This window comes from Ranitomeya variabilis, chromosome 3 (genome assembly GCF_051348905.1).
Source record: "Ranitomeya variabilis isolate aRanVar5 chromosome 3, aRanVar5.hap1, whole genome shotgun sequence".
NCBI classification, from domain to species: Eukaryota; Metazoa; Chordata; class Amphibia; order Anura; family Dendrobatidae; genus Ranitomeya; species Ranitomeya variabilis.
In genome coordinates, this window is record NC_135234.1 from 64,592,678 (window position 1) to 64,618,815 (window position 26,138).

The 26,138-nt window shown below is 51.0% G+C and overlaps 1 protein-coding gene across 1 annotated transcript in view; it reads left to right on the top strand.

Annotated features, from left to right (window-relative positions):
- The window catches only part of LOC143817947 (uncharacterized), a 119,051-nt gene that overhangs the window by 63,305 nt on the left and 29,608 nt on the right, over window positions 1-26,138 (top strand). The window contains exon 7 of the mRNA XM_077299409.1: window positions 12,128-12,177. Coding sequence (XP_077155524.1) covers window positions 12,128-12,177 — 50 coding nt within the window. The remainder of the gene's footprint in view (window positions 1-12,127; window positions 12,178-26,138) is intronic.

The following is a 26,138-nucleotide window of genomic DNA, read 5'->3' on the forward strand; positions in this document are numbered from 1 at the left end:
AGTCTGGGAGTCCTTCATGTGATTTTTTAGCAAACTCTATGCAGGCTTTCATATGCCTTGGACTGAGGAGAGGCTTCCATCGGGCCACTCTGCCATAAACGCTCGACTGGTGGAGGGCTGCAGCGATAGTTGACTTTGTGGAACTTTCTCCCATCTCCCTACTGAATCTCTGGAGCTCAGCCACAGTGATCTTGGGGTTCTTCTTTACCTCTCTTACCAAGGCTCTTCTCCCATGACTGCTCAGTTTGACTGGACGGCCAGGTCTAGAAAGAGTCCCAAACTTCTTCCATTTAAGGATTATGGAGGCCACTGTGCTCTTAGGAACCTTAAGTACTGCAGAAATTCTGTTGTAACCTTGGCCAGATCTGTGCCTTGCCACAATTCTGTCTCTGAGCTCCTTGGCCAGTTCCTTTGACCTCATGATTCTCATTTGGTCTGACATGCACTGTGAGCTGTGAGGTCTTATATAGACAGGTATGTGCCTTTCCAAATCAAGTCCTATCAGATTAATAAAACACAGCAGGCCTCCAATGAAGGAGTAGAACCATCTCAAGGAGGATCACAAGGATATGGACACCATGTGACTTAAATATGAGTGTCTGAGCAAATGGTCTGAATATTTAGGACCATGTGATATTTCAGTTTTTCTTTTTTAATAAATATGCAAACATTTCTACATTTGTTTTTTTCAGTCAAGATGTGGTGCAGAGTGTACATTAATGATAAAAAAAGAACTTTTTTGAATTTACCAATTGGCTGCAATGAAACAAAGAGTAAAAAATTTAAAGGGGTCTGAATATTTTCAGTACCCACTGTACCGTAGTATTTCACCACATATGGGGTATCTGTAAACTCAGGAGAAATTGTACAAGTTTTTGGTTTCATTTTTTCCTGTTTCCTTCTGAAAATAAAACATTTGAGAGTAAAAAAAATGTTTTGTTTAAAAATCTGATTTTTTTTTTTTCCCGGCTCTACGTTATAAACCTGTGAAGCACCTGGGGATTCAAGGAGCTCAGCACACATCTAGATTAGTTCCCTGATGGGTCAAGTTTCCAAATGGTGCTACCTATGGGGGGTTTCCACTGTTTAGACACATTAGGGGCTCTTCAAACGTGATATAGCTTCCGCTAATTATTCCTGCAAATTTTGCATTCAAAATGTCAAATGGCGCTCCTTATCTTTCGAGCCCTGCCAAGTGCCCAAACAGTGGTTTCACCTACATATGGGGTTTATTCATGCTCAGGAGAAATTGCACAACAAATATTGGGGTTCATTTCCTGTTTTGTGAAAGTGTAAAAAAGGTTCTAAAGTAAAATTTTAGTGAAAAAAAGTTAAATGTTCATTTTTTTCCTCTTACATTCTAAAAATTCATGTGAAGCACCTGAAGAGTTAATAAACTTCTTGAATCCGGTTTTGAGCACTTTGAGATGTGCAGTTTTTAGAATGGTGTCACCTTTGGGTATTTTCTGTCACATAGACCACTTAAAGTCACTTAAAATGTAATTTTGCCACAAAAAATGGTTTGTAAATTTTGTTGAAATCATGAGAAATCGCTGGTCAACTTTTAACCCTTCTAACTTCCTTCCAAAACAAAATTATGTTTCTAAAATAGTGCTGATGTAAAGTTCACATGTGGGAAATGTTATTTATTAACTATTTTGTGTGACATAACTCTGATTTATGGGCATAAAAATTAAAATTTTCTAAATTTTTACAAAATTTCCATGTTTTTCACAAATAAGCACAAGTCATATTGAAGAAATTTTACCACTACCATGGGCAGCACGGTGGCTCAGTGGATAGCAATGCAGCGCTGGAGTCCTGGGTTCAAATCCCACCAAGGACAACATCTGCAAGGAGTTTGTATATTCTCTCCGTGGTTGCGTGGGTTTCCTCCGGGTTCTCCTGTTTCCTCCCACATTCCAAAGACATACTGATAGGGAATTTAGATTGTGAGCCCCATCGGGAACAGCGAAGATAATGTCTGTAAAGCGCTGCAGAATATGTTAGCGCTATATAAAAATAAGGATTATTATTGCAGCACCCCAGAGTCCTGGTTGTTGCAGTACTGTGGCTCCGCCACTATGGGGAGCTATGGTACGGCTGATTGCACTAAAGGAGTTTCTCTGACCAGGTAACACCTCACTACACTTCACACTCCGGCCACCAGGGGGGGCGGTCCTATCTAGTAGGCCACTCCTCACACTATGGTAAAACTGGGGGTTGGACAGGAAGACAGAGAGAAGTAGCTGGGAAGAGCTAGTGAGAGGACCTGTCAGGGATGGGATCCTGGCAGACTCCTCAGAGCAGAACTAACCAGTGCACAACGGGAATACAGTAAAGAAGTATTGGGACCAGAAGGAGTCGTGCTGTTAGACCGAGGCAACATCCTTCTGAGGCGCAAACAGTCGGTGGCCGGAACGCCGAGCAAGTAAGAGACTTTAAGTACACTGCAAACCACGGCCGGACAGCTAATTACAGGTTGGCTGTCCCACTTAACACCTAAGCAGACAACGGAGGCAGCTGTGGGAGAGGGGCGACTCTAGGGTCCCGGAAGAACTCCAGGCCTACCCCGTCATACGGGTGCGTCCTACCATATCACCTGGAGGACGAAGAGAACGAACAAATAGAGACAGACAGAAACAGTTGTGAGGACTATCCCGGGAGCTCAGCAGGGAAGAACTACAACATCCAGCGCTAGAAGGTAGACACTGATTCCCACCTGTAAAGAGGACTCCTGATGTGCCTTTGGACCGGCCGGTCTCTGACAACCCAGTTAACAGCGCTCTGGACTGAGGTCTCCAAAACCTTCAGTAAAGAGGTAAAGAGACTGCAACCTGGTTTCCTCGTTATTTACCGCGACTTGCACCCCACAACTGCACCATTATTACCGCTTATTGCACCGGACGTCCCCCACTGACAGACAGGGCCACGGACCAGGTCTAGCCACCGTGACAACCCCAGGACTGAGACCTAGAGGCCCGGCTCCGGGTACCCCTAGGCCCTGCGGCGGTGTGGGGGCGCTCCAACTTGGCGTCACGAACAGGATCTACTTAAGCCTGAAGAATCAGGTCATGTGTGCCTTGGAACTGTGATTTATTGTGCTTGGACTGTACTTTATTGAAAAGACTGTGTGCTGTGCCATTTGCCGCCAAAATTCGCCATTGCCGCGCACGGAGGGAGGAGCCTTAGCTACGTGGGCGGAACCAGCCAAAAGAAGCGCGGAACGGAAAGCGCGGTAAGGCGCCAATCCTGGAAGAGGAACTCCGTCCTCCGGCAGGTTAGTGGGAGGAAGGTACAGCCATGTCCGAGTCGGGAGGAGAGGAGGTGGCAGCCGCGGACGCAGGGGCAGCCCCGGTCCACGCAGCGGGCGAAGCCGCGGCCCTAATACCACCACCGGTTGCCGCAGAACCCGCTGTTCCCCTCAGCCAGCCGGACACTGCCGCTAGCACAAAAGCCATAATGCCCTTTTCTATGCCGTACCTGCCCGGAGCGGCCTGGCTCCCACGATACTCTGGGGAGTTGCATATATTCACTGACTTTAAGGAAGGGCTCTGCAGCCTGCTCGAGTTCTATCCCCTGACAGAGCCCCAGAAGGTTCATATGATAATTGGCCAACTCTTTGGGGCGGCTCTGAGAGAATTGAAATCCTGGCCCGCTGAGGATAAAGGAACTGCACAGCAGATTTTTGCAAAGCTTAAAGCTACCTTCGATACTCGCACTGCTACGGAAATTAAACTGACTTTTTATGGATGCAAACAGAGGCCACGGGATAGCTTGCGGGACTATGCCCTTAATCTCCATGAGGCGATGCGGGCCATTAAGCAGAGTGACCCCGGCAGCATGCAGGATGAGGATAAACTTCTGAAGGAGCGGTTCATTGAGGGGCTCCTGTGCAGTCACCAGCGGGGCCAATTGCACTTCCTGGCCATGCAAAATCCAGACTTGACTTTTGCGCAGTTCAAAGATAAAGCTATCCAGGCATTGCAGGAGCGACAGCCCAGCCGCGCAATACCATCCAGGCGCCCCGCTCTCACATACCACCAGGAGGTGGCATCGGATACCCCAGTTGCCGCGGAGGCCGACGCCCAGAGCTTCGAGGACGACTCCCCTGCAGGACTCCGTCTTCAGATGCAGGAGCTGACCAAGACCGTTGCTGCCCTAGCCCGGACGGTGCAGTCCCTACAGGAGGCCCCCAAGAAAAAGATCCAGCTAGCCTCCGGACCAGAGGATGTTCCCTGGACGCGACAGAAGAGGACCCCACCGACCAGAGGCCGGGACAGCGATCGTTTCCATCAGGACGGACGACCCATCTGCCGCCGATGTCACCAGGTGGGCCATCTTGCAAGGTACTGTCCTTTAAACGAGCAACCCCTGGGGCAAAGGGCCAACCCCCAGGAGTAGGACGGTCAGGCCCGCAGCATTGGAGAACCAAGTATATTGGAGGACGACCAGTTCTCCCTGTAGTGATTGATGGAATCCCCTTGAATGCTTTGCTGGACACCGGTTCTCAGGTGACGACTATACCTTACGTGCTCTACAAACGGTATTGAGAGGACGCTGATATTACTCGTGGCCCTGACGATGATTTCACCATAATCGCCAGTTATGGTCAGCCGTTGCCACAAGTGGGGTATAAGGAGGTCACCATCAAAGTGGGGCGGGTGGAATTGAAAGCCCAAGGGATTGTGATTGTTGATATTGATCGTCGAGAATGTAATCCCATGATGACTCTTGGTACTAATGTTATAGAAAATTGTCTTGCAGAAGTGATTGTTTTGTTGCAACAGGTGGCAGAAACCGCTGGCCACAGTGAGCAACGTGCCCTGCAGAAGGAAATCAGAGCTCTGATGCAGAGACAGCAGGTAGAGCTGACTGGTGGTGAGATTGGTCGTGTCACTGTGAGTGATTCAAACCCCATCGCGATACCCCCCAAGAGTGAAATGTTAATATGGTGTCGAGCAGCCATAGGCCTCAGGGGTAAGGACTACCAGGCCTTGGTAGAACCCGTATATTCAGACAATAGGCCTACTGTTCTGACAGCCCGGGGGGTGGTCGACGTCCGTCAGGGGAGAGTGCCCGTACGTGTCCTCAATTGTGGGGAGGAAGAGGTCTACCTAACCAAGTATACCACGCTCGCCAAACTGTTCACTGTCAATAATAGTGTAATACAGACACCTGAACCCTTGGTCCCGTCAAACGTGGCGGAGAACAAAGGTTCTGCAGAGCACTCGAAAGACTGGTGTCGGGAATTGCATGTGGGCACTGACTCTACCCCATCTCATCAAATACAGGGGGCTTACAGGGTGGTACACGAGTACGAGCAGGTATTCAGCAAACACCCCTCAGATTTTGGGCAGGTGAAAGGGATCCAACATCACATCCCCACGGGAGATCACCGACCCATAAAAGAGAGATATCGCCCTGTACCCCCAGCTCATTACCAGTGTGCCAAGGACATGTTGCGGGAAATGAAGGAGGCTGGGGTGGTGAGAGACAGCTGTAGCCCCTGGGCAGCTCCGTTAGTCCTTGTTAAAAAGAAAGATGGTACAATGAGGATGTGTGTTGATTACAGGCAGTTGAATCGCATTACACATAAGGACGCATACCCACTGCCTAGGATAGAGGAGTCTCTGGCTGCCTTAAAATCTGCTAACTACTTCTCTACCTTAGATCTCACCAGTGGGTACTGGCAGGTTCCTGTAGCGGAGGCGGACAAAGAGAAGACGGCCTTCACGACGCCAATGGGTCTCTGTGAGTTCAACTACATGCCCTTCGGATTGTGCAATGCTCCCGGAACATTCCAGAGGATGATGGAGTGCTGCCTGGGCCACCTGAACTTTGAAACCGTGCTGCTATATCTGGATGACGTCATAGTCTTCTCTAAAACCTACGAAGACCATCTGAAGCACCTGGCCGAGGTGTTTGAAGCCTTGTCCAACTTCGGCCTAAAAGTGAAACCCTCCAAGTGTCATCTGCTGAAACCTAAAGTGCAGTACCTGGGCCATGTGGTGAGCGCTGAAGGAGTGGCCCCAGACCCCGACAAGGTCACAGTGATCAAGGACTGGCCAAAGCCCAGTGACCTCCACGAAGTCCGGCAGTTCCTCGGGCTGGTAGGCTATTACCGGAGGTTCATTAAAGACTTCACCAAGAAGGCCGCACCCTTGCAAAACCTGTTGGTGGGCCAACCAAAGTAGACCAAGGGGAAGAACACCCCCTTTGACTGGAACGGGGAGCTGGAGGAGTCCTTCACCTGCTTGAAGTCGGCGCTGATGGGAGAAGAGGTACTGGCTTACCCCGAATACGACCAACCGTTTGTGCTGTACACAGATGCCAGTAATATGGGACTAGGAGCCGTGCTGTCTCAAGTCCAGAAAGGCAAAGAAAGAGTGATCGCTTATGCCAGCAGGAAACTCCGTCCCACGGAAAGGAACCCTGACAACTACAGTTCCTTCAAACTGGAATTCCTTGCCCTTGTCTGGGCAGTGACAGAGAGGTTCAAGCACTACCTGGCCTCCGCGAAATTCACCGTCTTCACGGACAACAATCCGCTAACGCATCTGGATACTGCCAAACTCGGGGCTTTGGAACAGCGGTGGATGGCCCGGCTGTCCAACTATGATTTCACCATCAAATATCGGGCAGGACACCAGAATGCCAATGCCGATGCCCTGTCCCGAATGCCCAATTTACCAGAAGTGGGAGAAGACCCGGAGGCACTTGAAGAGGTGGAGCTGCCTGCCTTCCATCGCCCCAAAGCCACTCAGAACTCCCACCATGTGAAGAACAGGCACAAGAACCAACCGGATGCCACGCTGAATCCCCTGCCCCACCACGGATGGGCAGAAACCCAGGATAGTGACCCCGCGGTCCGTCAGGTGAAGGAGCTCTTGACGCAGGCTGGGTTGCACCCTGGCCCAGATGATCCACAAGAAACCCAACAGCTGTGGAAGGGGAGAAGCAAACTGTTTATCCATGATGGCAAGCTGTGCAGGAGGAGCATCGACCCACGTACTCATGAATTGGTGTGGCAGATAGTGGTGCCAAGGCGAGATGCGCCCATGGTTCTGGGAGCCTACCATGATGGAGCCGGACACTTCGGATGGAGGAAGCTAGAGAAGCTGCTCCGAGGGAGGTTCTATTGGATTGGCATGAAGAGAACCATTGAGAAGTGGTGTCGGGAGTGTGGTCCATGTAGTCTGCGCAGGAAGGACCGTGACAGTCAACGGGCTCCCCTGCGGCCTATCATCACCAAACGGCCGCTCGAATTGGTCGCGCTGGATCATGTGAAGCTGACACCTAGCCGGTCGGGCTATATCTACGCCCTTACCATCGTGGACCACTACTCCAGATTTTTGGTGGTTGTGCCTGTCAAGGATCTAACGGCTAGGACTGCCGCCAGGGCCTTCCAGCAGCACTTTTGTAGGCCCCATGGCTACCCAGAGAAAGTACTGACCGATCAGGGGCCTGCATTCGAAGCGGAAGTGTTCCAAGAATTCTGCCAGCTGTACGGGTGTAAGAAAATCAGAACCACCCCGTACCACCCTCAAACCAACGGGATGTGCGAGAAGATGAACCAGGTAGTAATCGATTTATTGAAGACCTTGCCTGTGGAGGAACGGAACCTGTGGCCGACAAAGTTGCCTGACCTGGTGGATATGTACAACCACATCCCAGTAAGTTCCACCAACTGTACTCCGGCGTACCTGATGCGAGGAAGATCTAGTCGGTTACCCGTTGATCTGGACATGGGGGTCCTAGTACCCGAAGATACCTCGCCGGAGGCAGATTGGGATACAGAAAGGCAGCGAAGATACCGCGAAGTACAGGAGTGTGTGGAGAGAAGTCTCGCCCAGGCTAGGCAGAAACAGGAAAGGGACTACAATCAACACGCTCCTGCGATTCCCCTGTCACCTGGTGAGCAAGTGCTTAAACGAAAGAGGAGGTTACACAAGCTCGATGACCAATGGGAAGCGGAGCCGTATACCATCTTGCCATCCGACTTCGACAACACTAAGGTCTGTCTCATCAGCAAGGACAGAGGGGAGACCTCGACAGCGGTATCCAGGGATCACCTTAAGGTCTGCCCTGATAAATTGAAAGAGAGGGGCACGGCCCCAGAAATCTCCCCGCCGGTGGAAAAGGAGAAAATGTTCCATACTGTCCTTGGTGACTTTCCCCAGTCCTGGACTCAGATAAACCAAGCCGTTGTGGTACCTGTCGTAATGTTTCAACAGCCGGACCCGCCAGAAACAATGGTGGTACCAGATCATCTGGCTCCACTACCTCAACAAGCCTTACCTGATGAAGCCCTGCCAACCGTTGAACCGACAAATCCTCCCTCTGCTATCGGTGAATCTGCTGTACCCACTGTTGATAGCAGCAGCTCTGAGAGCCCTAACCTGCCAGTGCTACCCCGACTCACTAGAAGTGTAGCTAGAAGACAGTGCACTACACCAGCGGTAGCAAGCATAGCGGGCCCTGTTAGGCCAATAGCAACCCCTGTGCTGCGAAGGTCCACATGCAGCACTCAAAACCAAACTCCCCTCCGCTACAAACCTTGGAGGTATTAATAAGGGCTGCTCTTTAGTTAAGAATGTTTTTTGTGTGTATTTTTGTTACAGGTTTTAAATGGACAATAGAGTAATGGACGGTGAATTGCTCAAAAACTTTCATAAGGGGGGACCCCTTTGTTTACCCGGGGTCCCCGCTGTTTCAACCACTGAACTGAGAGTCATAAACTGTGCATGACCTAACTTTTGCAACGTTCAAGAATCCTCACCTCCCGTAAAGGGAAGCATTGTTATGTTCAATTGTTATGCTATTTCAAAAATTTGTGTGTTTTCTGTTAACATGTATTATTGTTCTTGTTTTCCCAGTCCCGGAGTACTGGATTTAACCGGGGGGGGAGTGCAGCACCCCAGAGTCCTGGTTGTTGCAGTACTGTGGCTCCGCCACTATGGGGAGCTATGGTACGGCTGATTGCACTAAAGGAGTTTCTCTGACCAGGTAACACCTCACTACACTTCACACTCCGGCCACCAGGGGGGGCGGTCTTATCTAGTAGGCCACTCCTCACACTATGGTAAAACTGGGGGTTGGACAGGAAGACAGAGAGAAGTAGCTGGGAAGAGCTAGTGAGAGGACCTGTCAGGGATGGGATCCTGGCAGACTCCTCAGAGCAGAACTAACCAGTGCACAACGGGAATACAGTAAAGAAGTATTGGGACCAGAAGGAGTCGTGCTGTTAGACCGAGGCAACATCCTTCTGAGGCGCAAACAGTCGGTGGCCGGAACGCCGAGCAAGTAAGAGACTTTAAGTACACTGCAAACCACGGCCGGACAGCTAATTACAGGTTGGCTGTCCCACTTAACACCTAAGCAGACAACGGAGGCAGCTGTGGGAGAGGGGCGACTCTAGGGTCCCGGAAGAACTCCAGGCCTACCCCGTCATACGGGTGCGTCCTACCATATCACCTGGAGGACGAAGAGAACGAACAAATAGAGACAGACAGAAACAGTTGTGAGGACTATCCCGGGAGCTCAGCAGGGAAGAACTACAACATCCAGCGCTAGAAGGTAGACACTGATTCCCACCTGTAAAGAGGACTCCTGATGTGCCTTTGGACCGGCCGGTCTCTGACAACCCAGTTAACAGCGCTCTGGACTGAGGTCTCCAAAACCTTCAGTAAAGAGGTAAAGAGACTGCAACCTGGTTTCCTCGTTATTTACCGCGACTTGCACCCCACAACTGCACCATTATTACCGCTTATTGCACCGGACGTCCCCCACTGACAGACAGGGCCACGGACCAGGTCTAGCCACCGTGACAACCCCAGGACTGAGACCTAGAGGCCCGGCTCCGGGTACCCCTAGGCCCTGCGGCGGTGTGGGGGCGCTCCATTATTATTAACTACAATATGTCACGAAAAAAACCTTCTCTTGAAGCATTCCATAGTTATTACCACATAAAATGACACTGGTCAGAATTGTAAAATTTGGCCTGGTCTTGGAGGTGAAAACAGGCTTGGGGGCTGAAGGAGTTAAATTACTCTTGGGCCCCTGAAATGAGGAGGCTTTGTAGAAAAATGGTTGTGATTCATAAATATTTCACAGGATATTTTTGTTCAACCTCTTTAATTAAAACTGAAAGTCTACATGTCACGACGGATGTTGGGTGACCCAGGACCAGGGTCTCTAACACTAGGGAGTGCCCTAGCTCGCCCTGTTCCCCGGTTTACTTCTGAAGTTGAAGTTGCAGGGGCCAGCAACCTTGCCTTATCTCCTGTATCCGCCCTCCGTCTGTTCCCTTCCCCCACCGAGGGAAGAGGGGAGCAACCGTGCACCACAGTACACCAACCAGACAAACAAGGCAATACGAACAAGAGCAACTGAAAATACCATGCATACAAATATTCACTCACGTATAACAGAGGAATGCACCGGGGAGTGGAGGATGGGGAAAAACCAAAGTAAGAGGAGGAAAGGGAATTATCACACTTACAAACCCAAGCAACAGTCACAGATAAACCACCAAACTCCTTCACATATAAGCGCCAAGCAATTTTCTTCCCAACAATGCAGCATAAGCTAGCTCTGATGATGTGTTTCAGTCAGGACCAAGATTATATAGGATAGGAGTGGCTAACCGTAAAGCCAAAATAAATTAACACCATTTAAAAAGAAGGTGAAGTTCTTCTTTTCAGTGCAGGAGTAGGAGCAGTCAGACACTGTGGTCTACTGGCTCTTCTCTGTTGCGGTAATCCCATGACACTACACTTCAACTGCATCTCAGTTGTTTCTGTACCTACATGTAAAAGATTAAATATCTATCTTAGCCCTCAGGGGTGCTATGGGTTAGAGGACTAGTTGTCACTGATAAAATTTAAAGTCCACTATGTAAAAAATAAAGTGCTACTGAGGTGGAGGATGAAGACTGTGCAGATATGGACTCAAACTGACGGCATTGCTCTCAGAAGTATCATCATCCTGCAGTGATTGAGGCAAGTGATGTTCCAAATTTTCAATTACACCCTACACTTCTTCCCTACAAGCACACTGGCCAATTGTTTGGTAGTACAGTTGCCTAGATGGCTGGTACCAATGGTAGCTGTAGTGCTGCCGCTCCCATATTATTAGCTGTGGTGCCAGGTTTTTGCCCTATAAAGTTCCCCGTCCATTGCCTGTGCGACTTTTTCTTTTATCAAACATTTTGTTCAAAAGTATAATATTTCCAAAAAGGTTTAACCATTCTTATTCAACCCTTTACAAAAAAGATTAACAAAAAATGCTTCATAGGGGACACAAGATGCCTAATGCAACAATGGCCCATCCATAGTATTGGTGCTGCATATACGGGTCTCAAATTTGACTACTTAAATAGTTGTGTTAACACAGACCCGCCTGTATAGTTAAATGTGTAGATCTATTTTATTTGTTTTAATTATGAAAATTTACAAAAGGAGATAAAATAAAATGCCAGTTATGTTCACGCCAGAAAGCAAGATGAGTCAGTAGCCAGCAGTAATATTTTGGCATGTATGGTTATCAAATTCGACAACTAAATTTCTTCTTCTTTATTTTAAACATTATTCATCCCCCCACCCCCAAACAAAAAAGCCATAACCAAAAATGCTACATTGATAGGTAGGTACACATCCAGAAAGCAAAATCTGCCAAAAGCCTACAGTATTGTTGGGGAACATAAGGTTGTCAAATTGGACTAGTAAAACAGGTATGCAAAAGGATAAATGTGTGTTTTGTTTTATTCTTTCTTTTTTACAAAATTCAAGTCTCCTCTTTTCCAAAAAAAAGTTAACTAGAAATGCTCCAAACTACAACACGGCTCTGTGGCGTGGTGTGTCGAGGTGGAAAATTGAACTAGTAAAACAAATTAGCAAAAAATAAATAAAATAAAATTTTGCAATATGCAGTCTTTGTGAAGTAGATGGTCGCATTTAAATGCCTGAAATGTTGCAAATTTTCTTTTGTCTTTGTTAAATAAAAATTAACCCTTTTACAAATAGGAAATGTAAAATTACGAAAAAAAACATTTTGTTGGTTTTCAACTTTTCAGTGTTATATTGGCCAAATAATATAATTTAATATATAATCTCTTGTGTTGTAGGTAAAATCGAACAATCTCATCAAGATAATCATCTAAATAAGGATATAAAGGTAAGACTTGTTTAATTTCTCAATATGCTTGGTATGCTTAGTATACACTGCATTTGCACACTGTGTTCAACAAATATGCCCAAAACATATAGTGGAATGGAAAAGTTTGGGCACCCCTGGTCAAAATTACTGTTGTTGTGCACTGTTAAGCAAGTTGAAGATGAAATGATCTCTAAAAGGGCTAAGGTTAAAGATGACACATTTCCTTTATATTTAAGGCAAAAAAATGTTGTTTTTTTTACATTTTAAAAATTACAAAAGGAAAAATAGGCTGATGCAACATTTTTGGCACCCCTGGAGATTTGTGTGCTCAGATCTTACTTAGCCATGTAGTTTTATGGGTTGTTCACTAGCATTGTTAGGAAAGTCCATGTGATGCAAATTTCCCAGCTTTATAAAAACATAGCCCCCTTTAACCTTGTGCCCAAAAACAATAGCCATGGGTTCTTCTATGCAGCTGCCTAACATTCTAAAAATATAAATGGTGGAGGCCCACACAGCAGGAGAAGGCTAAAAGAAGATAGCAAAACATTTTTAAGTTGCCCTTTCCTCAGTTTGAAAAGTAAAAAAGAAATGACATCAAAGGAACATCAAAATAAGGTCTGGAAAGCTAAGCAAAATTTCAGTGAGAGCTGTTTGTAGGTTTGCTAAAGAGGCAAATCAGAGTCTCCACTTGACCGGAAAAGTCCTATAGTAAGATTTAGCAGACTCTGGAGTTGTGGTACATTGTTCTACTGTTCTGTGACACTGGCACAAATATGGCCTTCAGAACTATGCAAAAGAACATCTAAACAAGCCTGATGTATTTTGGAAACAAGTCCTGTGGACGGATGATGTTAAAATAGAACAGGGCACAGAATTTCTGGAGAAGAACATCTAGCCACCATTAAACATGATGGTGGATGAATCATGCTTTGGGGTTGTGTTGCAGCCAATGGCAGCCAATGCCATTGAGTACATTTCAAAGGTAGAGAGAATAATGCATTTAGACATGGGCGAACCTGAACAGTAAAATTTGGCGTCCATTTCAAACACCTACTGTTCGGGCATGGACACCGAACACGGACTTTACCAGGATGTCCGTGTTACTATTCGGGTTCGTTCTCCCGAACACTGGGTGTTTGTCGTGCTGTCAGGTGCATGATAGCCCAACAAACACCGCTTCTAACCACAGGGAAATCATCACCGCCGGTCGACGCGGTTCCCGCGCTGTCAAAAGACAGCATGAGTGTGCAGCTGTGATCGGCGGTATAAAGTTTACCTCCAGTCACTGGTGTTGGCTGATGGGACTATTGCTCCCATCAGCTGCTGCCTGCTGCCGCTAATAACAGAGAGAGCAGGATCAGCTTATGGGAGTATTGATCAGCTGGCGCCTGCGCTATAAATATATAATTTAAAGAAAAAATAGTGTGGGTTCCCCTGTATTTTTGATAACCAGCCAGGCAACACTCACAGCTTGGGGCTGCAACCCTCAGCTGTCAGTTTCAGCAAGGCTGGTTATCAAAAATAAAAGGGTCACCACGCTGTATTTTTTTAAATTATTTAAATAAATAATTTTAAAAAACCAGCCTGGGGTCTCCCCATTTTTGACAACCAGCCAAGCTAATGCAGACAGCTGGGGGCTGGTATTCTCAGACTGGTAAGTGGCCATGGATATTGCCCCCCCACCAAAAAAATTGCAGCTCACAGCCGCCCAGAAAAGGCGCATCTATTAAATGTTCACTGCAGTTCAAATTCACCACAGTGACATTCTCCCGGTGAACTCGCCTCTGCACCGTGAGCCTTTTTCTCACTGTACTAGCGGTGATCTCACCGAGGTTACTGCAGTTCATTGGCCTGGCTGGGAATGCAGCCTCAGTGTCCGTCAGTGATCTTGATGACATCACTGCTAGTCACTAGTGATGAGCAAGTATACTCGTTGCTCGGGTTTTCCAGAGCATGCTCGGGTGGTCTCCGAGTATTTATGACTAGTGTTGAGCGATACTTTCCGATATCGGAAAGTATCGGTATCGGAAAGTATCGGCCGATACCGTCAAAATATCGGATCCAATCCGATACCGATACCCGATCCCAATGCAAGTCAATGGGACGAAAATATCGGAATTAAAATAAACCCTTTATAAACTTGTAGGTTCATTCTACATGAAGGAAAACAACTAAGAATAATGTAGGATGTATTGGGGGACGTGGCGGAGATATTAAAGGGACAGAGGTTTAGCCCAATGTAATAGAATAGCAGGATTTTTAATTTTTTTTTTTGAAGTTTGGCGTTAGAAAGAATTTGACTATGTTATTTTTTTTTTTTTTTATGTCAGATATTGATGTTTCACTACTTCCACGCCCTTCACCTTCTTTTTTACTTCTCCCACGCTTTCTTCTTAATTATCCTCATCATCAGCTTCTTTGACATCAACTTCTTCACCTTATTCATCTTCTTCTTCATCTTCTACCTATTATTTTTTGGGTTACATTGTTCATATTCTTTTTATTTTACTATTATCTTCATCATATTCAACTTCTTCATCATATTCTTATTTGTGACAGGCATTCCCGTAGTTGTTATCTATAAAAGTTTGAAGATTACACCTTCCGTTCTGCCTGTCACAAACCAGTTACATTTGTCCGCGTTCAGTTTGGCCTGCAGCATCAGGCTTTATCCAGGGGCACCACGAGGAGGAACGGACTCACCCCCATACACTGCTTAGTCTTCTTCTGCTTATAATTTACATAATATTTTTTTGCTCTGATATTTTGTGTTATGCTTAATGTCCTTCTGCTCTTTGTTCTGCAGCCTCTTGTTCTTCTGCTTCTCGGTCTTCCAGGTCGTCGTCGTCTCCAGGGTCGTCGTCTCCGGGGTCGTCGTCATCGGGGTGGTCTCCGGGGTCGTCGTCATCGGGGTGGTCTTCAGGGTCATCGTCTCCAGGGTCGTCGTCATCACGGTGGTTGTCGTCTCTGGTGTCGTCGTCATCTTAGGGGTGTTCTTCCGGGTCATCGTGTTTAGTCTCTTGAACTTGGAAATGTAGCAGAAGGTACAAGAAGGCTGAGAAAATGCCGAGAACCAGCTGATGGAACTGGAACTCGGATGGCTACCCGAAGGTCCAAGAGCCAATGGAACTACCGAGGACCAGCTGACGTTACTGGAACCCGGTTACTAAGCAGGAGGTACCCGTGCCTGAAAGCACTACCAAGGACCACCTGACGTTGGTGGAACTCGGATACCCAGAGGGAGGCACCTAAGCCAAAGGCTCTGCCCGGAACCAGCTGACGGTACTGGAACCAGGATGGGGAGCAGAAGGTACAAGAGCAAAAGACACTGCCGAGAACCAGCTGACGGTGCTGGAACCCGGATGGGTAGCCGAAGGTCCAAGAGCCAATGGAACTACCGAGGACCAGCTGACGTTACTGGAACCCGGTTACTAAGCAGGAGGTACCCGTGCCTGAAAGCACTACCAAGGACCACCTGACGTTGGTGGAACTCGGATACCCAGAGGGAGGCACCTAAGCCAAAGGCTCTGCCCGGAACCAGCTGACGGTACTGGAACCAGGATGGGGAGCAGAAGGTACAAGAGCAAGTGTCTGCGTGGCTTTTGCAGGACACGATGCCGGCTGCACAGCAGGGGAACAGCTGGCGGTGCTGGACCCCACTGACACATTGGCGAGGTGTTTTTCTCTGTGCAGCTAGCACATCTGGGCCCCAACTGGCGGTGTGTTAGAGCCCAGGGTCAGCAGGAGGAGGAGCAGGAGGAGGAGGAGCAGGGGGAGGGGAGTGTAGGCCGAAGCCTGCACTGGCGGCAGCTTTGGGTGTGTTGTGTCTGCGTGGCTTTTGCAGGACACGTTGCCGGCTACACAGCAGGGGAACAGCTGGCGGTGCTGGACCCCACTGACACATTGGCGAGGTGTTTGGCTCTGTGCAGCCAGCACTTCCGGACAGCAACTAGCGTTGTTGGAGCCCGGGCTCTGCAGGTGGAGCAGAGTGTAGGCCGAAGCCTACTTGAACCGATTTCAAAGGTCACCTTTAACCCCCCCTCAGGGGTTAGAAAGTAGAAGAGCCACAGCTTATGCAGCAGTAGTGCTGCACAAGTCAAAGGTTGCTCTTTTAATTTTTCTCCTTGCACACGCTGAATGAAACACGTATAACATTTAGCCCTTTATACAGTCAAACTGTGTAATGGAGGCGAGAGTTCCCTTTGTAATGAGACGCAGCACAGGTGTCAAGAATCCCACCTTGGTGCTGGGTGCAGCCTCCCGAGCGTTGTTATTTGCTGTACAGGAGTCTGCGCTGTCGTGTTATCCCCTGGCCTAGCGCCGTTAGCGCTGCCCATCTTCTGGCATCATGTAATGTCGGCCGGTGCGGTTCGCGATGACCATGAATCCCAGCCCCGCAGTGTCTTAACATTGTTAAAACACTGCGGGGCTGGGATTCAGGGCCTGGCGCAGCACATATGTTGGCCTCTCACACTCGGGTCCTTACACCCGCTTCAGACTGTGCGGCGTCATCTGATCCCTTATCGCATGCCACGGCCATGAAGCCGCACAGTCCGAAGAAGGCGGAAGGAGAGGAGGGACAGGCGAACTGATGCACTGATCCTGCCCATCAATCACACCCTCGCAGTCCCAATAAATAAGACACCGAGGGGCGTTGTGTGGGTCAGGGCGGCCGCAGAGGCGCAGGCAGCCAAACAATGATGCCAGAAGACGGGCAGCGCTACCAAGGGGGTTGCAGCGTGTCATTACAAAGGAAAGTCACACCACCGGGACGGTTAAATGGTCACACAGAGGACACATTGCAGACGTGTTTTCAGTTCCACATGTGCGAGGAGAATACGTTTCTGAGCCACCTTGCACACATGCAGCATTACCGCTGTACAAGGTGGCTGGATAACGTAAAAACGCCTGGGGGAGGGGGGACAGGTTCCCTTCAATTTCAGTTCTTGTGTCTGCGTGGCTTTTGCAGGACACGTTGCCGGCTGCACAGCAGGGGAACAGCTGGCGGTGCTGGACCCCACTGACACATTGGCTGGTGTTTTTCTCTGTGCAGCTAGCACATCTGGGCCCCAACTGGCGGTGTGTTAGAGCCCAGGGTCAGCAGGAGGAGGAGCAGGAGGAGGAGGAGCAGGGGGAGGGGAGTGTAGGCCGAAGCCTGCACTGGCGGCAGCTTTGGGTGTGTTGTGTCTGCGTGGCTTTTGCAGGACACGTTGCCGGCTACACAGCAGGGGAACAGCTGGCGGTGCTGGACCCCACTGACACATTGGCGAGGTGTTTGGCTCTGTGCAGCCAGCACTTCCGGACAGCAACTAGCGTTGTTGGAGCCCGGGCTCTGCAGGTGGAGCAGAGTGTAGGCCGAAGCCTACTTGAACCGATTTCAAAGGTCACCTTTAACCCCCCCTCAGGGGTTAGAAAGTAGAAGAGCCACAGCTTATGCAGCAGTAGTGCTGCACAAGTCAAAGGTTGCTCTTTTAATTTTTCTCCTTGCACACGCTGAATGAAACACGTATAACATTTAGCCCTTTATACAGTCAAACTGTGTAATGGAGGCGAGAGTTCCCTTTGTAATGAGACGCAGCACAGGTGTCAAGAATCCCACCTTGGTGCTGGGTGCAGCCTCCCGAGCGTTGTTACTTGCTGTACAGGAGTCTGCGCTGTCGTGTTATCCCCTGGCCTAGCGCCGTTAGCGCTGCCCATCTTCTGGCATCATGTAATGTCGGCCGGTGCGGTTCGCGATGACCATGAATCCCAGCCCCGCAGTGTCTTAACATTGTTAAAACACTGCGGGGCTGGGATTCAGGGCCTGGCGCAGCACATATGTTGGCCTCTCACACTCGGGTCCTTACACCCGCTTCAGACTGTGCGGCGTCATCTGATCCCTTATCGCATGCCACGGCCATGAAGCCGCACAGTCCGAAGAAGGCGGAAGGAGAGGAGGGACAGGCGAACTGATGCACTGATCCTGCCCATCAATCACACCCTCGCAGTCCCAATAAATAAGACACCGAGGGGCGTTGTGTGGGTCAGGGCGGCCGCAGAGGCGCAGGCAGCCAAACAATGATGCCAGAAGACGGGCAGCGCTACCAAGGGGGTTGCAGCGTGTCATTACAAAGGAAAGTCACACCACCGGGACGGTTAAATGGTCACACAGAGGACACATTGCAGACGTGTTTTCAGTTCCACATGTGCGAGGAGAATACGTTTCTGAGCCACCTTGCACACATGCAGCATTACCGCTGTACAAGGTGGCTGGATAACGTAAAAACGCCTGGGGGAGGGGGGACAGGTTCCCTTCAATTTCAGTTCTTGTGTCTGCGTGGCTTTTGCAGGACACGTTGCCGGCTGCACAGCAGGGGAACAGCTGGCGGTGCTGGACCCCACTGACACATTGGCTGGTGTTTTTCTCTGTGCAGCTAGCACATCTGGGCCCCAACTGGCGGTGTGTTAGAGCCCAGGGTCAGCAGGAGGAGGAGCAGGAGGAGGAGGAGCAGGGGGAGGGGAGTGTAGGCCGAAGCCTGCACTGGCGGCAGCTTTGGGTGTGTTGTGTCTGCGTGGCTTTTGCAGGACACGTTGCCGGCTACACAGCAGGGGAACAGCTGGCGGTGCTGGACCCCACTGACACATTGGCGAGGTGTTTGGCTCTGTGCAGCCAGCACTTCCGGACAGCAACTAGCGTTGTTGGAGCCCGGGCTCTGCAGGTGGAGCAGAGTGTAGGCCGAAGCCTACTTGAACCGATTTCAAAGGTCACCTTTAACCCCCCCTCAGGGGTTAGAAAGTAGAAGAGCCACAGCTTATGCAGCAGTAGTGCTGCACAAGTCAAAGGTTGCTCTTTTAATTTTTCTCCTTGCACACGCTGAATGAAACACGTATAACATTTAGCCCTTTATACAGTCAAACTGTGTAATGGAGGCGAGAGTTCCCTTTGTAATGAGACGCAGCACAGGTGTCAAGAATCCCACCTTGGTGCTGGGTGCAGCCTCCCGAGCGTTGTTATTTGCTGTACAGGAGTCTGCGCTGTCGTGTTATCCCCTGGCCTAGCGCCGTTAGCGCTGCCCATCTTCTGGCATCATGTAATGTCGGCCGGTGCGGTTCGCGATGACCATGAATCCCAGCCCCGCAGTGTCTTAACATTGTTAAAACACTGCGGGGCTGGGATTCAGGGCCTGGCGCAGCACATATGTTGGCCTCTCACACTCGGGTCCTTACACCCGCTTCAGACTGTGCGGCGTCATCTGATCCCTTATCGCATGCCACGGCCATGAAGCCGCACAGTCCGAAGAAGGCGGAAGGAGAGGAGGGACAGGCGAACTGATGCACTGATCCTGCCCATCAATCACACCCTCGCAGTCCCAATAAATAAGACACCGAGGGGCGTTGTGTGGGTCAGGGCGGCCGCAGAGGCGCAGGCAGCCAAACAATGATGCCAGAAGACGGGCAGCGCTACCAAGGGGGTTGCAGCGTGTCATTACAAAGGAAAGTCACACCACCGGGACGGTTAAATGGTCACACAGAGGACACATTGCAGACGTGTTTTCAGTTCCACATGTGCGAGGAGAATACGTTTCTGAGCCACCTTGCACACATGCAGCATTACCGCTGTACAAGGTGGCTGGATAACGTAAAAACGCCTGGGGGAGGGGGGACAGGTTCCCTTCAATTTCAGTTCTTGTGTCTGCGTGGCTTTTGCAGGACACGTTGCCGGCTGCACAGCAGGGGAACAGCTGGCGGTGCTGGACCCCACTGACACATTGGCTGGTGTTTTTCTCTGTGCAGCTAGCACATCTGGGCCCCAACTGGCGGTGTGTTAGAGCCCAGGGTCAGCAGGAGGAGGAGCAGGAGGAGGAGGAGCAGGGGGAGGGGAGTGTAGGCCGAAGCCTGCACTGGCGGCAGCTTTGGGTGTGTTGTGTCTGCGTGGCTTTTGCAGGACACGTTGCCGGCTACACAGCAGGGGAACAGCTGGCGGTGCTGGACCCCACTGACACATTGGCGAGGTGTTTGGCTCTGTGCAGCCAGCACTTCCGGACAGCAACTAGCGTTGTTGGAGCCCGGGCTCTGCAGGTGGAGCAGAGTGTAGGCCGAAGCCTACTTGAACCGATTTCAAAGGTCACCTTTAACCCCCCCTCAGGGGTTAGAAAGTAGAAGAGCCACAGCTTATGCAGCAGTAGTGCTGCACAAGTCAAAGGTTGCTCTTTTAATTTTTCTCCTTGCACACGCTGAATGAAACACGTATAACATTTAGCCCTTTATACAGTCAAACTGTGTAATGGAGGCGAGAGTTCCCTTTGTAATGAGACGCAGCACAGGTGTCAAGAATCCCACCTTGGTGCTGGGTGCAGCCTCCCGAGCGTTGTTATTTGCTGTACAGGAGTCTGCGCTGTCGTGTTATCCCCTGGCCTAGCGCCGTTAGCGCTGCCCATCTTCTGGCATCATGTAATGTCGGCCGGTGCGGTTCGCGATGACCATGAATCCCAGCCCCGCAGTGTCTTAACATTGTTAAAACACTGCGGGGCTGGGATTCAGGGCCTGGCGCAGCACATATGTTGGCCTCTCACACTCGGGTCCTTACACCCGCTTCAGACTGTGCGGCGTCATCTGATCCCTTATCGCATGCCACGGCCATGAAGCCGCACAGTCCGAAGAAGGCGGAAGGAGAGGAGGGACAGGCGAACTGATGCACTGATCCTGCCCATCAATCACACCCTCGCAGTCCCAATAAATAAGACACCGAGGGGCGTTGTGTGGGTCAGGGCGGCCGCAGAGGCGCAGGCAGCCAAACAATGATGCCAGAAGACGGGCAGCGCTACCAAGGGGGTTGCAGCGTGTCATTACAAAGGAAAGTCACACCACCGGGACGGTTAAATGGTCACACAGAGGACACATTGCAGACGTGTTTTCAGTTCCACATGTGCGAGGAGAATACGTTTCTGAGCCACCTTGCACACATGCAGCATTACCGCTGTACAAGGTGGCTGGATAACGTAAAAACGCCTGGGGGAGGGGGGACAGGTTCCCTTCAATTTCAGTTCTTGTGTCTGCGTGGCTTTTGCAGGACACGTTGCCGGCTGCACAGCAGGGGAACAGCTGGCGGTGCTGGACCCCACTGACACATTGGCTGGTGTTTTTCTCTGTGCAGCTAGCACATCTGGGCCCCAACTGGCGGTGTGTTAGAGCCCAGGGTCAGCAGGAGGAGGAGCAGGAGGAGGAGGAGCAGGGGGAGGGGAGTGTAGGCCGAAGCCTGCACTGGCGGCAGCTTTGGGTGTGTTGTGTCTGCGTGGCTTTTGCAGGACACGTTGCCGGCTACACAGCAGGGGAACAGCTGGCGGTGCTGGACCCCACTGACACATTGGCGAGGTGTTTGGCTCTGTGCAGCCAGCACTTCCGGACAGCAACTAGCGTTGTTGGAGCCCGGGCTCTGCAGGTGGAGCAGAGTGTAGGCCGAAGCCTACTTGAACCGATTTCAAAGGTCACCTTTAACCCCCCCTCAGGGGTTAGAAAGTAGAAGAGCCACAGCTTATGCAGCAGTAGTGCTGCACAAGTCAAAGGTTGCTCTTTTAATTTTTCTCCTTGCACACGCTGAATGAAACACGTATAACATTTAGCCCTTTATACAGTCAAACTGTGTAATGGAGGCGAGAGTTCCCTTTGTAATGAGACGCAGCACAGGTGTCAAGAATCCCACCTTGGTGCTGGGTGCAGCCTCCCGAGCGTTGTTATTTGCTGTACAGGAGTCTGCGCTGTCGTGTTATCCCCTGGCCTAGCGCCGTTAGCGCTGCCCATCTTCTGGCATCATGTAATGTCGGCCGGTGCGGTTCGCGATGACCATGAATCCCAGCCCCGCAGTGTCTTAACATTGTTAAAACACTGCGGGGCTGGGATTCAGGGCCTGGCGCAGCACATATGTTGGCCTCTCACACTCGGGTCCTTACACCCGCTTCAGACTGTGCGGCGTCATCTGATCCCTTATCGCATGCCACGGCCATGAAGCCGCACAGTCCGAAGAAGGCGGAAGGAGAGGAGGGACAGGCGAACTGATGCACTGATCCTGCCCATCAATCACACCCTCGCAGTCCCAATAAATAAGACACCGAGGGGCGTTGTGTGGGTCAGGGCGGCCGCAGAGGCGCAGGCAGCCAAACAATGATGCCAGAAGACGGGCAGCGCTACCAAGGGGGTTGCAGCGTGTCATTACAAAGGAAAGTCACACCACCGGGACGGTTAAATGGTCACACAGAGGACACATTGCAGACGTGTTTTCAGTTCCACATGTGCGAGGAGAATACGTTTCTGAGCCACCTTGCACACATGCAGCATTACCGCTGTACAAGGTGGCTGGATAACGTAAAAACGCCTGGGGGAGGGGGGACAGGTTCCCTTCAATTTCAGTTCTTGTGTCTGCGTGGCTTTTGCAGGACACGTTGCCGGCTGCACAGCAGGGGAACAGCTGGCGGTGCTGGACCCCACTGACACATTGGCTGGTGTTTTTCTCTGTGCAGCTAGCACATCTGGGCCCCAACTGGCGGTGTGTTAGAGCCCAGGGTCAGCAGGAGGAGGAGCAGGAGGAGGAGGAGCAGGGGGAGGGGAGTGTAGGCCGAAGCCTGCACTGGCGGCAGCTTTGGGTGTGTTGTGTCTGCGTGGCTTTTGCAGGACACGTTGCCGGCTACACAGCAGGGGAACAGCTGGCGGTGCTGGACCCCACTGACACATTGGCGAGGTGTTTGGCTCTGTGCAGCCAGCACTTCCGGACAGCAACTAGCGTTGTTGGAGCCCGGGCTCTGCAGGTGGAGCAGAGTGTAGGCCGAAGCCTACTTGAACCGATTTCAAAGGTCACCTTTAACCCCCCCTCAGGGGTTAGAAAGTAGAAGAGCCACAGCTTATGCAGCAGTAGTGCTGCACAAGTCAAAGGTTGCTCTTTTAATTTTTCTCCTTGCACACGCTGAATGAAACACGTATAACATTTAGCCCTTTATACAGTCAAACTGTGTAATGGAGGCGAGAGTTCCCTTTGTAATGAGACGCAGCACAGGTGTCAAGAATCCCACCTTGGTGCTGGGTGCAGCCTCCCGAGCGTTGTTATTTGCTGTACAGGAGTCTGCGCTGTCGTGTTATCCCCTGGCCTAGCGCCGTTAGCGCTGCCCATCTTCTGGCATCATGTAATGTCGGCCGGTGCGGTTCGCGATGACCATGAATCCCAGCCCCGCAGTGTCTTAACATTGTTAAAACACTGCGGGGCTGGGATTCAGGGCCTGGCGCAGCACATATGTTGGCCTCTCACACTCGGGTCCTTACACCCGCTTCAGACTGTGCGGCGTCATCTGATCCCTTATCGCATGCCACGGCCATGAAGCCGCACAGTCCGAAGAAGGCGGAAGGAGAGGAGGGACAGGCGAACTGATGCACTGATCCTGCCCATCAATCACACCCTCGCAGTCCCAATAAATAAGACACCGAGGGGCGTTGTGTGGGTCAGGGCGGCCGCAGAGGCGCAGGCAGCCAAACAATGATGCCAGAAGACGGGCAGCGCTACCAAGGGGGTTGCAGCGTGTCATTACAAAGGAAAGTCACACCACCGGGACGGTTAAATGGTCACACAGAGGACACATTGCAGACGTGTTTTCAGTTCCACATGTGCGAGGAGAATACGTTTCTGAGCCACCTTGCACACATGCAGCATTACCGCTGTACAAGGTGGCTGGATAACGTAAAAACGCCTGGGGGAGGGGGGACAGGTTCCCTTCAATTTCAGTTCTTGTGTCTGCGTGGCTTTTGCAGGACACGTTGCCGGCTGCACAGCAGGGGAACAGCTGGCGGTGCTGGACCCCACTGACACATTGGCTGGTGTTTTTCTCTGTGCAGCTAGCACATCTGGGCCCCAACTGGCGGTGTGTTAGAGCCCAGGGTCAGCAGGAGGAGGAGCAGGAGGAGGAGGAGCAGGGGGAGGGGAGTGTAGGCCGAAGCCTGCACTGGCGGCAGCTTTGGGTGTGTTGTGTCTGCGTGGCTTTTGCAGGACACGTTGCCGGCTACACAGCAGGGGAACAGCTGGCGGTGCTGGACCCCACTGACACATTGGCGAGGTGTTTGGCTCTGTGCAGCCAGCACTTCCGGACAGCAACTAGCATTGTTGGAGCCCGGGCTCTGCAGGTGGAGCAGAGTGTAGGCCGAAGCCTACTTGAACCGATTTCAAAGGTCACCTTTAACCCCCCCTCAGGGGTTAGAAAGTAGAAGAGCCACAGCTTATGCAGCAGTAGTGCTGCACAAGTCAAAGGTTGCTCTTTTAATTTTTCTCCTTGCACACGCTGAATGAAACACGTATAACATTTAGCCCTTTATACAGTCAAACTGTGTAATGGAGGCGAGAGTTCCCTTTGTAATGAGACGCAGCACAGGTGTCAAGAATCCCACCTTGGTGCTGGGTGCAGCCTCCCGAGCGTTGTTATTTGCTGTACAGGAGTCTGCGCTGTCGTGTTATCCCCTGGCCTAGCGCCGTTAGCGCTGCCCATCTTCTGGCATCATGTAATGTCGCCCGGTGCGGTTCGCGATGACCATGAATCCCAGCCCCGCAGTGTCTTAACATTGTTAAAACACTGCGGGGCTGGGATTCAGGGCCTGGCGCAGCACATATGTTGGCCTCTCACACTCGGGTCCTTACACCCGCTTCAGACTGTGCGGCGTCATCTGATCCCTTATCGCATGCCACGGCCATGAAGCCGCACAGTCCGAAGAAGGCGGAAGGAGAGGAGGGACAGGCGAACTGATGCACTGATCCTGCCCATCAATCACACCCTCGCAGTCCCAATAAATAAGACACCGAGGGGCGTTGTGTGGGTCAGGGCGGCCGCAGAGGCGCAGCCAGCCAAACAATGATGCCAGAAGACGGGCAGCGTTACCAAGGAGCTTGTTGCGTGTGTCAATACAAAGTCAAATCACACCTGAGGGACGTTTTAATGGTCACAGAGGACACATTTTTGACGTGTTCACTTCAACATGGGCAAGGAGAATAAGTTTCTGAGCCACCTTGAACACATGCAGCATTACTGCTGTTCAAGGTAGCTGTAAAACATAGAAACACCTGGGGGAGGGGGGACAGGTTCCCTTCAATTTCAGTTCTTGTGTCTGCGTGGCGGTCGCAGGACACGTTGCCGGCTACACAGCAGGGGAACAGCTGGCGGTGCTGAACCCCACTGACACATTGGCTGGTGTTTTTCTCTGTGCAGCTACCACATCTGGGCAAAAACTGGCGGTGTTAGAGCCCAGGGTCAGCAGGAGGAGCAGGGGGAGCGGAGTGTAGGCCGAAGCCTGCACTCGAGCAAGTTGAAAGGAAACCTTTAACCCCCCCCCCCCCCAGGCGTTTGTAGCTGAAAGAGCCATTGTGTACAGCACTAATGCTGGAAAAGGTAAACTTAGCTCTTTTAATTATGGTCCTTGTACATGCGGAACCAAACATTTATGAAATGTGTCTCCTCACAGCGTTAAACCGTCCGGTAGGTGGAACTTTCCTTTGTCGTGTGACGCAGCACAGCCATCATTTTTACCCCCTTGGCGCCGTGCGCCCCCTCCTCAGCGTTGTTTGAATCTGTCCCGGAGCCTGCGCTGTTAGGTTAGCCCTTGGCCATGCACACATGTTGCGCTGCCCATCTTCTGACCTCATTTGGTGTCAGGCTGGCTGCGCCTGTGCGGGTGCGCTGGCCGAGATCCCGCCTCGCAGTGTCGTCTAATGTAATCCCACCGCGGGCCTGTGATCCGTGCCCGTGCGCAGTGCATATCCTCTCCTCTCACTCCCCTCCCTACGGCTTTTTCAGACTGTGCGGTGTCACGGCCGTGGCATGCTATTAGGGACCAGCTGACATCGCACAGTCTGAAGAAGCCGTAGGGAGGGGAGTGAGAGGAGAGGATATGCACTGCGCACGGGCACGGATCACAGGCCCGCGGTGGGATTACATTAGACGACACTGCGAGGCGGGATCTCGGCCAGCGCACCC